The 16,543-nt window shown below is 47.2% G+C and overlaps 1 protein-coding gene across 1 annotated transcript in view; it reads left to right on the plus strand.

Annotated features, from left to right (window-relative positions):
* The first annotated feature begins 1,233 nt into the window (after positions 1-1,233).
* The window catches only part of Clic6 (chloride intracellular channel 6), a 48,805-nt gene continuing 33,495 nt past the window's right edge, over positions 1,234-16,543 (plus strand). Inside the window, exon 1 of the mRNA XM_021209506.1 lies at positions 1,234-2,661. Within this exon, the coding sequence (XP_021065165.1) occupies positions 1,558-2,661 (1,104 nt within the window). The 5' untranslated portion in view covers positions 1,234-1,557. The remainder of the gene's footprint in view (positions 2,662-16,543) is intronic.

The raw sequence follows: 16,543 nt of genomic DNA on the forward strand, positions 1-16,543 counted from the left end.
TGAAAAAAATTCAAAGTTTTTATTGTGAAAGGATGTTGAATGTTATCAAGTGCCTTGTCTGTACCTACTGAGATGAACACATTATGTTTCAAGAAAAGGTTTATTTTATTTTTAATCATCTATATGTATGTTACTCTTGCAGGGGTTTGTGCACGTGAGCGCAGATGCCATTTGAAGCCAGAAGAGGGCGTTGGATCCTCAGAACTGGAGGAAGCTGTGAGCTACCTGGTGTGGGTGCAATATAAACTCTTAATCTCAGAACCGTTCCTCCCACCCGCATGTGATTTTTAAAACATCATCTGTTCTGTTGATACAATGCATTACGTCTATATATTTGCATGTGTTGAACCAACACTGCAACCTCCAACTTGATAGTGGTGAATGATCATTTTTTATATGCTGTTGTATTTAAATTCTTGGTGTTTTGGAAATAAGCATCTATATTCGTCAGGAATATTGGTCTAGAGTTGGTGTGTCCTTTGATAAGGGGGAAATGCTGGCCTCACAGTTTGGGGGGGGTGGTCCCTTCTCTATCAATTCAGTGGAATAGTTTTGAAAATTTCTCTGTAAGAAGTTTTTGACGGGTGATAGTGGGGGACTCCTGGCCCAGTTAATTCTATAACTTCCTTCTGTCCCATCCTGAATTTTCTTTCCCCACCTTCAACCCCCAAACCCTTAACCACAACTTTTGAGACCCAAGCACTGGACATGAGTTAGAAAATCTAAGTTCGAGGGATGCACAGATTCTTAGCGTCTTCAGGGGCTGGGGAAGGAGAGGTAATCGTCTGATACTCCTCCCCTCCCCCCACCCCCCTCAACAAGTACACCAGGCTGCTGTTCCTTCCATCCTTAGGCTCCTGGAACCCACAGAAATGGGAGGGCAGCCATTCCTCCCTTTGGGGTTGATACCTTTTCTGTGGAACCTGAGGCAGGGATGGGATGGGTCTATTCCACTCAGTATCAGAGGAGCTTAACCAGTCACCTTCTTGGAGTAGTGAGGTAAGGTGCGAATCCGATACTGAAGTATGTGACCGTGTGATTTAAATGACTCTGAAATTTGAAGCTGTTCCAGAAAACGCTAAAGTGGCCAGTAAAATCAGTCTTTTCATTAAAATCCACAAAAGCCGCAGAAAGGCTGTCATTGGCTAGCTTCCCAGGCCACCCAAACTGGCTAGGAGGTGGGGAAGACAAACCCCGCCCAAGCCCTAAGAAGGGAGAGTTGGCTCTGAGGATTTCTGATCAACCCTTGAGACCACAGCGGAACCAGCCCATCTCTTCGAAAGAGTTCAAGAGGCAAGCTGAGTTCTTTAGCCCCACACCCTGGCCTCCGCAGAAGGATTGGGGTTTGGGCGCGAATTTAGGAGAAACACGAACGCTTGAGGAAGAGCCCAACGATCTTAAGACAGGGAAAAGGGGCATAGAGTCTTGGGGCCCTCTAGATTTCGCATCAAGCGAAACCTTCGCTTCTAGAGCCGCAAGTGGGGTGTCCTCTCGGAGGGGGCACGGCAGCCCCTGCCCCTCACCCCTGAGCAGCGTCGAGGAAGGGTGTTTTTTACCATGGCTGAGGCCACGGAGCCCAAGGAGGTCGCTCCGGGTTCCCAGGGGCAACCTGAAGGTGCGACAATCGAGGGATCAGGAGAGCCAGGAGCTGCGGACCTGGAGGGGCGGGAAGCGAGCGAGGAAGCTGCAGAGGCACCTAGGGACCTGGGGGCGGGCGTAGAGGCCAGGGCCTCGGGGAAGGAGGCAGGAGGCTGTGGGCAGGACGGGGGAATTGGGGGAGCGCAGGCGCAGGACCCGCTCACCGGCCCCGGGACCGAGACACCGGGCGCCAGCGGAGCTCTGGGTGAAGCGGAGGCTGCGGAGCGCGACCCCGAGGTCGCGATCCCGCAGGGAGCGGAGGAGGCGCCAAGCGCCCAGCAGGTTCAGGGGATGAGCTCGGGGCTAGACGTTCAGGATGAGGCCCCCGAAGATCCTGGGGACGCTCGCCGGGAGCCAGAGGACCCCACGGCCTCAGAGGCAGGGGAAGAGGCAGAATCCAGTCAGGAAGCGCAGGGAGGCGGCGCGCCAGGGTTGCAGACCAACCCAGAAGTCCAGGGACCTGCAGGGGACAACATGGACACAGAGGGACACGCAGGAGGGCCACTTGGGTCAGAGGGTGAGCCCCAGGGTGGAGGGAAAAGCAGCCCTCAGCCCCAGGATGAGGCGATTGAGATTGTAGCCGCAGAGATTGGAGGGCACGAGTCCGGGGAGCTGGCGGGCGCTTCAGCCGCAGACGCTGAGGGGGAAGGGGAGACCCTGGGGAAAGATGGGTCCGGGGAAGCAGCTCTCGAGGATGCGAGAGTAGATGCTCATGAGAATGGGGACCAGGGCAGGCTCCAGGAGGAGACCGGGGAGGAAGAAGCGAAGCCAGAACCCGAGTTGAAGGGACCCTGCGAGGGGGCCATCCAAGAGAAGCCCCCCGACGGCAGCCTTGATGGAGAGGAGGCCAAATCCACCGGGCACGAGGAGGAGTCTCAGGCGGAGCTCAGCAACCACTTAGCTGTGGAGCCCAGCACCCAAGGTGGAGAAGAGTTGGGGCGAGTGAACGGCCGTAGGGAGAACGGCCCAGCATCGGAAGAGGGGGATCCGGGACAGGAGCACGACATCACCCTATTTGTCAAGGTAAATCTCATGCCCCCAGGGCCTAAGACTACCCCGGTCGGTTTAGGTCTCGGACCAGCACTGAACCAAACCCGTACTGAAGTGCTTCCATCAGCCAGAAGGAGCAGCTAGGATTTCCAAAGAGTTAGGGCTGTGAATGAGGTTTAGTGGTTTGCCTAGCACGTGTGAGGGACCATCCCCAGCATCTCAAGAATCAGTAGCATGAACCAGCAGTGTAAGGTTTGAAAGTCTTGTGTGTGTGTGTGTGTGTGTGTGTGTGTGTGTGGTGACACTCCACTATCCCTTGTCCTGAACATCCTAACTGGCCCTTCTAGTCCTAAGAATTAGGAGGAAAACAAAAAGTGACCAGCCTTATTGGTATTCAAAAGGTTTCAGCCAAAGAAGGCTTTCTTTAATCCTTGGAGTGAAAAAAATGTGAACAGGTAGGTTCAACGTGAGAATTCCAAGATTTAACTCCCAGAGGCCCAGAGCTGCCCAGCATTTTCAGCTGAAAAACCAAACCAAACCAAACTAAACACCTGGTTTTGGCAGCGCAGGTGCTGTGTGTCCAGGGGACACGGGGAAGTCTCCTATCCGCGGTCCTGTTTATTGAACATTTCAACGTTTACTTTGTTAGATTTCAGGATGCAGGAGACTTGGAAGTCATTTGTCTGAGTAATGTGTTTCTGGTCTCCCTTTCGTCAGGAAGAAAGCCATGATTTCATTTTTGAAAGAGTCTGTAGACACATGAGGAGGAAGTTTTGAGTGTAAACAGGCATTTTTACAAGGCTTCCAAAAAAAAAAAAAAAAAAAAAGTTGACACAGTCCAGCAGTGGCTCACACCAAGAGCTTTGTTTAAAAGAAAAAAGTTCTTCCTGGGGACCTTTGGTCAGACCCCAGGAAGCTAGAGATAATAAGATGAAGAATGTGTTACATGTTGAATGAACCCTAATCCTTCAGAAATACCTTCAAGTTTACAGACAGTCTAAACCCCCTTGGCTGAGATTTTAATAAGTAAAAAGAAAAAACGTTCCCAGGAGATTAACATCAGGATTTAAACAAGTGCCTGAGATGGCTGAGATCTGTCCCCATTTCTAAACAGTGAGATGGCTCCTCGCACAGGAGCTCTATTTTAAAGACTTTAGGAGAAGGCGAAAACGGTGGAGTCCGACATGTTGGCACAGCCTTTGACTAGTCCTGTGGGGACTGGTGTGCAGGAGCAGGGTGGCTCCAGTTTGTTCCCTTAGGGGGACATTTTGCATTGTTCTGATCACGTGGCTGTGTGATGATCCCTGCCAACCTGTTTGGCCTGCAGTTATGTAGTGAACTGCTCCTTTCTGGCTGGTGTCTCTGCATCATTGCCTGACCCCCCACTACTCTGTTTATCACAGAGTTGCAAGTAAATCCTACCTCCTGGCCCAGGCACAAGCCCTTCAGGACTCAGTTCTTGCCTCCTCTCTTCTCTCTGGTCTTCCCTTAGCATTGTGGGGTCCCCATGTCACCAAATGGCACTGCAGTGGAGGCTGTAGGAAGGTACTGTGTACCAGGGGAGAACCACACTCCTGATCCTCCCAGCCTTGAAGATGTGCACCCACTTTCCCCTCTGCCCGAGTGGAGTCTCTCCCATGATTGCCCTGACCATGCCTCCACCTGTCAGCAGCACGCAGGAGTCCCTGAGGACTTCACCTGTGTTTGCCTCCTCCCTGGGCAGATTCAATGTATCATCAGGTCCCCAGTGCAGACTGCAGGTGTGCAAACCATGAGGCTTTGAATGAGACACTGACCAGTGGATTTGGAGCAAATCCTGACTTGGTCACATTCTCCATACTAGTTGCTTCCTTTCACAACAACATAGCTCCTTCCCCTAGAGCTTAATATGAAGTCTCAGGAATAGGTCATGCTAAGAGTTGTGCCTGGCTCAGCATTAGCAGTGTCCGGGGGTGTTCCCCTGCCTCTGCTCCCTCCTCCCAGCTTCTGTGATGTGGTACAAGGAGTTCTCCCTCATTTTAATCCTGCCATTCTTTAAGGGAACCTCCCTCTAGGTGTTGAACTATCTTCAATTTATGGGGATGAGAATGTTATGAAACCTCAGGCAACTATCATTGCGACTATTGTTCCAAGGTGGTTGGTTAGGGAAAAGGTCAGGGTGGCTGGGAGTGGAGCTTGCGCACAGTGGGTGTGCATGGGACATGGGTTGGATGAGTCGTGACTCTCTGCTTGACCCTCCTCTCCTTTAAGAAGACAAGCAGATCTCCCAACAGTGAGGTTGGGTAGCTTCTTAGGGCCATTTAAAAGACCTGCCTCACTTCTATAAGGCTCTTGGTTTCTGCTGATCCCACTAATCCACCTCTCTCTGCAGTTCACTACATTACTGCAGGCCAAGCAGGTTGGCAGGGATTAGTGATTAATCACCAATAAATTGGTTAAATCTACCTCTCTGACAAACAAGAAACAAGGAAACCCAAAGCAATAAACAAGCAAAAAGAAAACAAAAAACCTTGGTACCACCAGGTCTTCTAGAGTTATAGAGTTGTAACTTTGTATTGGTAAAGTTAGGCCAGAGTTACATTTTGTTACCAGTTCAACCTTGTCTAGGCTCTTCCAGGGCCTCCTTGCAGATGGACTTCCTAGGCCACAGTGACACACTGACCAGCTTTGTCGTGAGTTCAGGCGCGTGCTCATGGTGGTTTTCCTGGGACCCAGATGACCTGTTGACTCCCCAGAGTTGTTAATTAAAGTCTTTCTTCCAGACACTGCACTTTGCCTGCCTTCTGTCCATGACCTTTCCGCCTTTACTACTTTTCTTATTTTTAACAAAGAAATAAATTGGTTATAATATTGTATATATTATTTCATATAAATCTATTTAACTATTACTCATTATAATACGCACTAGAAAGTTGTCTACCCAATGATATGGACTAATAATATCATTATTAAGTCATTACTAAGTCAGCTTATGATTTTGGCCATCTGGTAGATTGCCTCACTCATCGTTATGAGAGTTATCATGTTACTAACTTGTCATTTGTTTTATTCAATGAATATACAAGGATGTGTTTTTATAAAGGAGCTGTAGCCATATCCACCAGCAGGCCAAGGAAGACCCCCTTGGGTTTGTCTGTCAAATTAATGGCTAATCATTGATTGTCTTTATTTTTCTTCCCTTAAAGAAGTATTAAGTAGGTCATCAGACTATAGGGTGATCCCCAATACATATAAAATCCATATAGTAAGAGATACGGTGTTCTTTTCCACTCAGGACTGGAAAAGGTAACTTCACACCCCACGGTGGGGGGTTGGGGTTGGGAAAGAAAATCAACAAACTAAATACCCACAGAGGTTTAGTCACCAGGGAAGTGTGGTTCAGAACATTGTTTCCTCAAATCCAGCCTGTTTTCTCAGAGGCAAGGTTAGGACGGGGGGGGGGGGAGCCTGAGATACGGCTTTTATGACAAAATTTACATGACTTAAAAAAAAAAACAACCCTCCATCTGACCAGTGAGTGACCCTTGGCTGGAGTTTAAGAACTTTAAGTTGTAACAGCTCACATTTGACTAGAACACAGAGATCTAATTGAGCCTGTGGGGTTGCATGGACCATCAGAGCTGGGGCTTTTTTTTTTTCCTTTAATTGAAACAAATCCAGTGGAATAAAATAAAGCCCAAGAAAGAAAGACATGGCTTTTGTCTATGTCATCAGAAGTGCCAAAACTAAATATGTTAATTAAAAGGCCGTCAAGCACAGCCACACCACACAGCTGGACAGGATCATGCCAGAACCTGCTTCTTAGAGATTATTGGTCGACCAGTAGGCTGTTGCTCCCACTGACCTCTCTGCCTGGAGGGAACATGTTGAGACCTGTTCTGTGGAGCTCAGTCTCTAGGGAACATCCCAGGGAGATGTTATTTTCCCAACAGTGTGAGCACCATGTGTTCTGATGGGAAATGAACAAGTATGCAGCGTACAACTTCAGTTCTCCCCTGAAAACAATGGTTTTCACTGTTTGTTTAAGGATTATCTCATAAAACTGGATTGAAAATGATATGCGTGAAATCAGCACAGCATTATTTAGCAGAGTGATAAGGAGGATGTGTGATTTTGCTCTCCTCCTACAACTAGACACAGCATGTGTATGCACACTGTAGTGGGGTGGTGGGGTGGAGGACATGGGTGGCCACACACCTCACTAACCTTAATTAATGGGGTCTGCTTGTTTCCACCCTTAAACCTTGCCCTGCAGTAGGATCACCCCCTACCCCTTCCCTACTCAATCTCTGCTTTCAGTGATGACAGGTGAGTGCTCAGGTTGATGGTTTCAATGTGACTTATAGTGAGAATCAACTTCTACACATCATCCTAGGTCCCCACGATTCCAGTCCAGCATCCCTTGAGAGATGAATATGCCTTGAGTCCTCCCTGGGGACATCTCAGCATTAGGACAATGGATGCTGAGACTTGAGGTTCAGGTATATGTTTTCCCACCCGCCCTGTGCACACATGCCATTGCTCCTGTCCTCGAGCCTTACAGGAGCAGTGGTGTCTCCTGCCCTTCATCATGGGCCCCTCTTCTCACTTGAGGTCTCTTAGGGCCCAGGTTTCACACAGTGAAGCATGCTCAGCTGCTCCATCTCTGGGAGCAGCTGAAGACACTTGAGTCAGACTACACTAGATCCTCAAAGTGTTTCTTCCTTTCATTGTAGATAGGTAGACAATACCTAAGAAGTGAAGGGCCACATAAATCCCAAATTCTGGTCAATGCTTTGGGTTCAGGGGATGCACTTAGGATGATCTGCCATCTCAGGGTGTATAAATACTGTATTTGGACACTGGGTTAAAATCAGAGAACACACTGACTCATGTTTTAGAAACTATATATATATATATATATATATATATATATATATATATATATATATTTTTTTAAAAAAAGACCTGAAGTCACATAACAAAGTACTAGATTCTGTGTTATTATAAAGCAATGAAGTGTGTTTGGTTCATGATTCTGAAGGATGGGAGGTCCAAGAGCATAGTGTTTGCTCCTGGGTGGTTGTGTCATAGCATGCCAGAGGTATCATTGGATGGGACAGAACAGATCTAGCTAAAGTCTCTTTCCTCTTTACCTATGTTGTCATGAGTGCCCCACCCTATGACCAGTTGTTGGGAAAAAAAAGGGAGACCGGGGGAAGTGGGGAAGGGAAAAGGCCCACACCCCACCAGAGTTCCACCTATTCTCTGGTCAGTCAGGTGTGGGAGGGCTGCTACCTACCCTTTCCACTCATCCCTGGGGGGACATTCCTCTATCCCACTCTTCAGGGGGTGGCCAAGGGGCAACCCTACCTGGGGATCCCCAGAGCTACCTTGCTAAAGCCACTAGGGTTATAGGAGAGAGGAATAGGTTCCCAACACTGACCAGAGTGCGCAGTGGATCTTGATGGAGCAGAGACTCTCTATGGTTTAAGAACTTTATTATAGAAATGTAGGGAGAAAAAGAGAAGGGGAGAGAGAGAGAGAGAGAGAGAGAGAGAGAGAGAGAGAGAGAGAGAGGGACAGAGGAGAATAAACGACAAAGAGAGAGGAGAGAGGGGGAGAGAGGGGTNAAAAAAAAAAAAAAAAAAAAAGTTGACACAGTCCAGCAGTGGCTCACACCAAGAGCTTTGTTTAAAAGAAAAAAGTTCTTCCTGGGGACCTTTGGTCAGACCCCAGGAAGCTAGAGATAATAAGATGAAGAATGTGTTACATGTTGAATGAACCCTAATCCTTCAGAAATACCTTCAAGTTTACAGACAGTCTAAACCCCCTTGGCTGAGATTTTAATAAGTAAAAAGAAAAAACGTTCCCAGGAGATTAACATCAGGATTTAAACAAGTGCCTGAGATGGCTGAGATCTGTCCCCATTTCTAAACAGTGAGATGGCTCCTCGCACAGGAGCTCTATTTTAAAGACTTTAGGAGAAGGCGAAAACGGTGGAGTCCGACATGTTGGCACAGCCTTTGACTAGTCCTGTGGGGACTGGTGTGCAGGAGCAGGGTGGCTCCAGTTTGTTCCCTTAGGGGGACATTTTGCATTGTTCTGATCACGTGGCTGTGTGATGATCCCTGCCAACCTGTTTGGCCTGCAGTTATGTAGTGAACTGCTCCTTTCTGGCTGGTGTCTCTGCATCATTGCCTGACCCCCCACTACTCTGTTTATCACAGAGTTGCAAGTAAATCCTACCTCCTGGCCCAGGCACAAGCCCTTCAGGACTCAGTTCTTGCCTCCTCTCTTCTCTCTGGTCTTCCCTTAGCATTGTGGGGTCCCCATGTCACCAAATGGCACTGCAGTGGAGGCTGTAGGAAGGTACTGTGTACCAGGGGAGAACCACACTCCTGATCCTCCCAGCCTTGAAGATGTGCACCCACTTTCCCCTCTGCCCGAGTGGAGTCTCTCCCATGATTGCCCTGACCATGCCTCCACCTGTCAGCAGCACGCAGGAGTCCCTGAGGACTTCACCTGTGTTTGCCTCCTCCCTGGGCAGATTCAATGTATCATCAGGTCCCCAGTGCAGACTGCAGGTGTGCAAACCATGAGGCTTTGAATGAGACACTGACCAGTGGATTTGGAGCAAATCCTGACTTGGTCACATTCTCCATACTAGTTGCTTCCTTTCACAACAACATAGCTCCTTCCCCTAGAGCTTAATATGAAGTCTCAGGAATAGGTCATGCTAAGAGTTGTGCCTGGCTCAGCATTAGCAGTGTCCGGGGGTGTTCCCCTGCCTCTGCTCCCTCCTCCCAGCTTCTGTGATGTGGTACAAGGAGTTCTCCCTCATTTTAATCCTGCCATTCTTTAAGGGAACCTCCCTCTAGGTGTTGAACTATCTTCAATTTATGGGGATGAGAATGTTATGAAACCTCAGGCAACTATCATTGCGACTATTGTTCCAAGGTGGTTGGTTAGGGAAAAGGTCAGGGTGGCTGGGAGTGGAGCTTGCGCACAGTGGGTGTGCATGGGACATGGGTTGGATGAGTCGTGACTCTCTGCTTGACCCTCCTCTCCTTTAAGAAGACAAGCAGATCTCCCAACAGTGAGGTTGGGTAGCTTCTTAGGGCCATTTAAAAGACCTGCCTCACTTCTATAAGGCTCTTGGTTTCTGCTGATCCCACTAATCCACCTCTCTCTGCAGTTCACTACATTACTGCAGGCCAAGCAGGTTGGCAGGGATTAGTGATTAATCACCAATAAATTGGTTAAATCTACCTCTCTGACAAACAAGAAACAAGGAAACCCAAAGCAATAAACAAGCAAAAAGAAAACAAAAAACCTTGGTACCACCAGGTCTTCTAGAGTTATAGAGTTGTAACTTTGTATTGGTAAAGTTAGGCCAGAGTTACATTTTGTTACCAGTTCAACCTTGTCTAGGCTCTTCCAGGGCCTCCTTGCAGATGGACTTCCTAGGCCACAGTGACACACTGACCAGCTTTGTCGTGAGTTCAGGCGCGTGCTCATGGTGGTTTTCCTGGGACCCAGATGACCTGTTGACTCCCCAGAGTTGTTAATTAAAGTCTTTCTTCCAGACACTGCACTTTGCCTGCCTTCTGTCCATGACCTTTCCGCCTTTACTACTTTTCTTATTTTTAACAAAGAAATAAATTGGTTATAATATTGTATATATTATTTCATATAAATCTATTTAACTATTACTCATTATAATACGCACTAGAAAGTTGTCTACCCAATGATATGGACTAATAATATCATTATTAAGTCATTACTAAGTCAGCTTATGATTTTGGCCATCTGGTAGATTGCCTCACTCATCGTTATGAGAGTTATCATGTTACTAACTTGTCATTTGTTTTATTCAATGAATATACAAGGATGTGTTTTTATAAAGGAGCTGTAGCCATATCCACCAGCAGGCCAAGGAAGACCCCCTTGGGTTTGTCTGTCAAATTAATGGCTAATCATTGATTGTCTTTATTTTTCTTCCCTTAAAGAAGTATTAAGTAGGTCATCAGACTATAGGGTGATCCCCAATACATATAAAATCCATATAGTAAGAGATACGGTGTTCTTTTCCACTCAGGACTGGAAAAGGTAACTTCACACCCCACGGTGGGGGGTTGGGGTTGGGAAAGAAAATCAACAAACTAAATACCCACAGAGGTTTAGTCACCAGGGAAGTGTGGTTCAGAACATTGTTTCCTCAAATCCAGCCTGTTTTCTCAGAGGCAAGGTTAGGACGGGGGGGGGGGGAGCCTGAGATACGGCTTTTATGACAAAATTTACATGACTTAAAAAAAAAAACAACCCTCCATCTGACCAGTGAGTGACCCTTGGCTGGAGTTTAAGAACTTTAAGTTGTAACAGCTCACATTTGACTAGAACACAGAGATCTAATTGAGCCTGTGGGGTTGCATGGACCATCAGAGCTGGGGCTTTTTTTTTTTCCTTTAATTGAAACAAATCCAGTGGAATAAAATAAAGCCCAAGAAAGAAAGACATGGCTTTTGTCTATGTCATCAGAAGTGCCAAAACTAAATATGTTAATTAAAAGGCCGTCAAGCACAGCCACACCACACAGCTGGACAGGATCATGCCAGAACCTGCTTCTTAGAGATTATTGGTCGACCAGTAGGCTGTTGCTCCCACTGACCTCTCTGCCTGGAGGGAACATGTTGAGACCTGTTCTGTGGAGCTCAGTCTCTAGGGAACATCCCAGGGAGATGTTATTTTCCCAACAGTGTGAGCACCATGTGTTCTGATGGGAAATGAACAAGTATGCAGCGTACAACTTCAGTTCTCCCCTGAAAACAATGGTTTTCACTGTTTGTTTAAGGATTATCTCATAAAACTGGATTGAAAATGATATGCGTGAAATCAGCACAGCATTATTTAGCAGAGTGATAAGGAGGATGTGTGATTTTGCTCTCCTCCTACAACTAGACACAGCATGTGTATGCACACTGTAGTGGGGTGGTGGGGTGGAGGACATGGGTGGCCACACACCTCACTAACCTTAATTAATGGGGTCTGCTTGTTTCCACCCTTAAACCTTGCCCTGCAGTAGGATCACCCCCTACCCCTTCCCTACTCAATCTCTGCTTTCAGTGATGACAGGTGAGTGCTCAGGTTGATGGTTTCAATGTGACTTATAGTGAGAATCAACTTCTACACATCATCCTAGGTCCCCACGATTCCAGTCCAGCATCCCTTGAGAGATGAATATGCCTTGAGTCCTCCCTGGGGACATCTCAGCATTAGGACAATGGATGCTGAGACTTGAGGTTCAGGTATATGTTTTCCCACCCGCCCTGTGCACACATGCCATTGCTCCTGTCCTCGAGCCTTACAGGAGCAGTGGTGTCTCCTGCCCTTCATCATGGGCCCCTCTTCTCACTTGAGGTCTCTTAGGGCCCAGGTTTCACACAGTGAAGCATGCTCAGCTGCTCCATCTCTGGGAGCAGCTGAAGACACTTGAGTCAGACTACACTAGATCCTCAAAGTGTTTCTTCCTTTCATTGTAGATAGGTAGACAATACCTAAGAAGTGAAGGGCCACATAAATCCCAAATTCTGGTCAATGCTTTGGGTTCAGGGGATGCACTTAGGATGATCTGCCATCTCAGGGTGTATAAATACTGTATTTGGACACTGGGTTAAAATCAGAGAACACACTGACTCATGTTTTAGAAACTATATATATATATATATATATATATATATATATATATATATATATATTTTTTTAAAAAAAGACCTGAAGTCACATAACAAAGTACTAGATTCTGTGTTATTATAAAGCAATGAAGTGTGTTTGGTTCATGATTCTGAAGGATGGGAGGTCCAAGAGCATAGTGTTTGCTCCTGGGTGGTTGTGTCATAGCATGCCAGAGGTATCATTGGATGGGACAGAACAGATCTAGCTAAAGTCTCTTTCCTCTTTACCTATGTTGTCATGAGTGCCCCACCCTATGACCAGTTGTTGGGAAAAAAAAGGGAGACCGGGGGAAGTGGGGAAGGGAAAAGGCCCACACCCCACCAGAGTTCCACCTATTCTCTGGTCAGTCAGGTGTGGGAGGGCTGCTACCTACCCTTTCCACTCATCCCTGGGGGGACATTCCTCTATCCCACTCTTCAGGGGGTGGCCAAGGGGCAACCCTACCTGGGGATCCCCAGAGCTACCTTGCTAAAGCCACTAGGGTTATAGGAGAGAGGAATAGGTTCCCAACACTGACCAGAGTGCGCAGTGGATCTTGATGGAGCAGAGACTCTCTATGGTTTAAGAACTTTATTATAGAAATGTAGGGAGAAAAAGAGAAGGAGAGAGAGAGAGAGAGAGAGAGAAGGCTAGAGGGAAAGAGAGTAAGAGGGAGAGAGGAGAGGAAAAGACAAAGAGAGAGGAGAGAGGGGGAGAGAGGGGTAAGAAGGAGACCAGTAAGAGAGCAAGCAGGGGTTCAACAGCCCTTTTTATGGTCTTCACTGTTGCTAGGTAACTGGGGAGGAGTTTAGCCTAAAGGTCAGAAGCTTGGGCCATTTCCTACGTGACTACTGACCATGCTTCTCTTGTGGGGGCTGTGGGGGGGGTGGTGGTAACTTAGGCAGAAGCCAGAGTTCCAGGAGCATGAGGGAACACCTACCGTGTCATGAAGGTGAATTATCACCACCGGGGTTCAGATCTCAGCTCAACTGGAGACCAGCCTGCAATTCCCCACACCTAACCCTTTCCTAAAGTTTCCACCTCCAAATACTACTAACAGGTAAATTTGGAGATCAAAATTTCAGCACTTGAATTTTGGGGTCACATTGATACTGTAGCAACAAAAAGAAGACCAAGAAGGCCCTTGTCCTTCCAGAGATTATCTAGAATAAAGGATGGATACCATGCAGATGATACAGTGTGGAGGAGAGGCACTACATAAGGCTATATGCTATGCAGATGGAACATCTCCATGGGGCTGGAAGCTGGCGTGGAAAAGACCTGGCAGCTGCTTGCTCTCTCTCAGCCATTAGCATGTCACGAAGCACATGATGACCCCAGTGAACGTTGGTGTAGGGGAGGAGATGTGAGGATGGAAGGTGGGGTCTGGGTAGCAGGACCTGAAGACAGGACTCTCTCTACTGAACAGCTTCCTACTTAATCATATTTGGGTAGACACGACCATTTTCCTTTCTGCTCCACAGATATCAGGTACCCTGGTAATCTCCAGGACAAACTCTTCAAATTTTCCTAAAATGCCTGGCCTAGATTTGAGCAGCTGGGTCTATCCCACAACTCTTTTATTCTGAGCAGCACTAACCTGTGGTGACTGACGAGAGGAATATCAGAAGGGATGGGGCTCAGTTGTGGTTACAAGGGGCTAAGACAGCTTCCTTTCCCTTACACAAGACATAGGATGCAGTAGTTGTCACTGTCACCCAAGAGTATGACACTCTGTGTCCCTTCTCCCTGTGTTATAGAAAGATGGCCTTTTCCACCCGCATCAGACCTTCACCAGAGAGGTCTGGCATGAGGCCGGCAGCCTTCTCCTCAGGCCCACTCCTTATTCCCTTTTCCCTGGAAGTGGATTTCCCCTCTGTCCTGTTGGCTAGAGATGGCCAACGCTGCCCCCACCAGCAGCCCCTTCTCAGGCACAGAGTAGTGAGACAAGAAGCTGGCTTTGTATCTGTACATCTGAAACCCAAGCCCAGCCTATTCACTCCTAAGTGGTTGAAATTATCAGCAGAAAAAACTCTTTTAAGAGCCATGAGAAGAAGGCAATTTTAGGTCTCAGCATTCATAAAGGTTTTCTGAGCTGTGATTGTCCCCACGGTGCTGGCCATATCTGCTTTTATTCAGTGACATCAGGATTGAGTCGTTGTGACAGAAACTGTAGACCTCAAAGCCTAAAATATCTACTTTGGGTTCTTTAAAGTTTGCTGACCTCTAGGGACAGCAACTCTGGGTCAGTGCTGAGGTAGAGAGGCTGCCATCAGCACAAAGCTAGGGTTTGGTTTAAAGGGAGACAAGGGAACAGACTGCAGAATAAGGAAGCCTGGGCTCTACCAGAGCGAGCAGGAAATGCTGCGACACTAAGCATTTCCCGTAGTATTAGACATTCACTTTCTCTACAGAGTCCATAGTTTGATTCCAGTAACCTCAAAATAAAATATAGATTAAATATGTCCATATAAAGTTTAGAGCAGCAGGTGTATGCAGTCTGTGTGGCTCTTCCATGAAACATTCTCTGCATGTCTTTAAAAATTAGTATAAGGAAAAGTGAACATGGAGATATATAATAGAATGAAAAGCAAATCTTTTACCTCTGAGTATGAGCTTTTCAGGTTCCCTCCTTAGAGATAACTATTAAAGATCACGCCAGAGACACCCGGGCATATCAAACTTGTATGCCAATCCTCTCTGTGGATTTGCTAATAATTGCTTTGAAGAGTTGCGCCAACACTTAGAGTCTCTGCGCTCCAGGCAGTTATTTCCCAGAGTTCCCTGGGCATGGGGATTTTTGAAGCATCTCGCATGGGTCGTAGTCAGGATGCGTGCTAGGAATGAAAGAATGACGGAGGCAGAGAACTTCCTTCCAAGATGGCTGACTCACTTGCTTCTCAGTGGGAGGTTCAGCTCCTCACCGCGTGGGACTAGGTTATGCCGTGTTAGTGTCTTCCGGACTGGTGTATGGGGATGTCTAGAACAGGAATCCAAGGAACATCAAAGTAAAAGCCATGGTGCCTTTATGGTTTCCTCTCAAAAGTCCCAGGTGTTGTGGTGAGGATGTAGCTTAGTTGGCAGCACGTTTGCCTGGCGTGCTCAAAGCTGCGGTTTGATCCCCAGCACCATGTACATGGGTTGTGGTGACATATGCTTGTAATCCCAGCACTTGGAGGCAGATGCAGAGCACAGAAGCTCAAGATCAGCCTCACTACACACCAAATTCCAGACCGGCTGGTGATACACAGGAGCTGACTCAAAAAACGAAGGTGTGATGTCTATGTTACTTCACTCCTCTGACTAGAGTTACCAAGCTCATCCTTCAAAGAGAGTGGCGTTGGCATCGCCTGCCTTCTAAAGGGGAAGCCAAGATGCTTGCAGATACATATCACAAAAGTCCGTTCTAGCTTCAATCGTCCCTTACAAAAGCCAGCGCACAGGAAATGCATTGCTCGCTTGTTTTCCATGTGTTTTTCCATAGCATTTTCTTAGAAATCATCTTTTGTGTTTGTTGGAGATGTCTTAGTGTTCTGATGACGGTGAGCTGTATAATCAGCCCCCTGTGCGTGGATATGTAGGTGCTTTCCTTTTCTGATACCCCAACCAAAACCAAGTACTGAACATCCTTCTAAGCACATAACAATACCCGAGGAACGGAATTGCCAGGGGAAAAGAGATGCATGTGTAGAATATGATAACCCTTACTAATTTTCCTCCTCACAGATGTGCTGTGTGATGTTCTCTTGATGTCCTGTGGGCACTCCACTTTCCCCATGGCCTTCTCCAACTCAGGTCCTGAGTTATCAAGCACTTAGAATCTGAAAGGTGGAAAATAATGGTATTATTATTTAATTTGGGTTTCTGTTTCTGATGCAGACTGGTGAGGGCGCTTTTCCATCTGAAATCTCCTGCCTCCTGTTGATGTGACTGATTATGTAGGTCCTTTGTCTGATTTTGGACCTATTATTCTTCCTGGTATGCATGTGTGTTCTGATTACCTTCCTGGGCGTGTGTTAGCCCTAGCACTGGGGTGACCTATTCTCTTGGTATGTCTTGTCCTTGGTGCTAGGGAATCGGTGTGGGCTGGGGCTGTACTCAGGTCTCTCACTTCATTTGCTGGCACCTTGAAGTGCTCTCTGGTCTGTTGTATTTGTAACTTCTTAAATGTTTAGGGAGTGCCCTCGCCCTCTCCCTTGCTCTCCTTTTGGCTTTCATTAGT

This window comes from Mus pahari, chromosome 12, assembly GCF_900095145.1.
Source record: "Mus pahari chromosome 12, PAHARI_EIJ_v1.1, whole genome shotgun sequence".
NCBI lineage: Eukaryota > Metazoa > Chordata > Mammalia > Rodentia > Muridae > Mus > Mus pahari.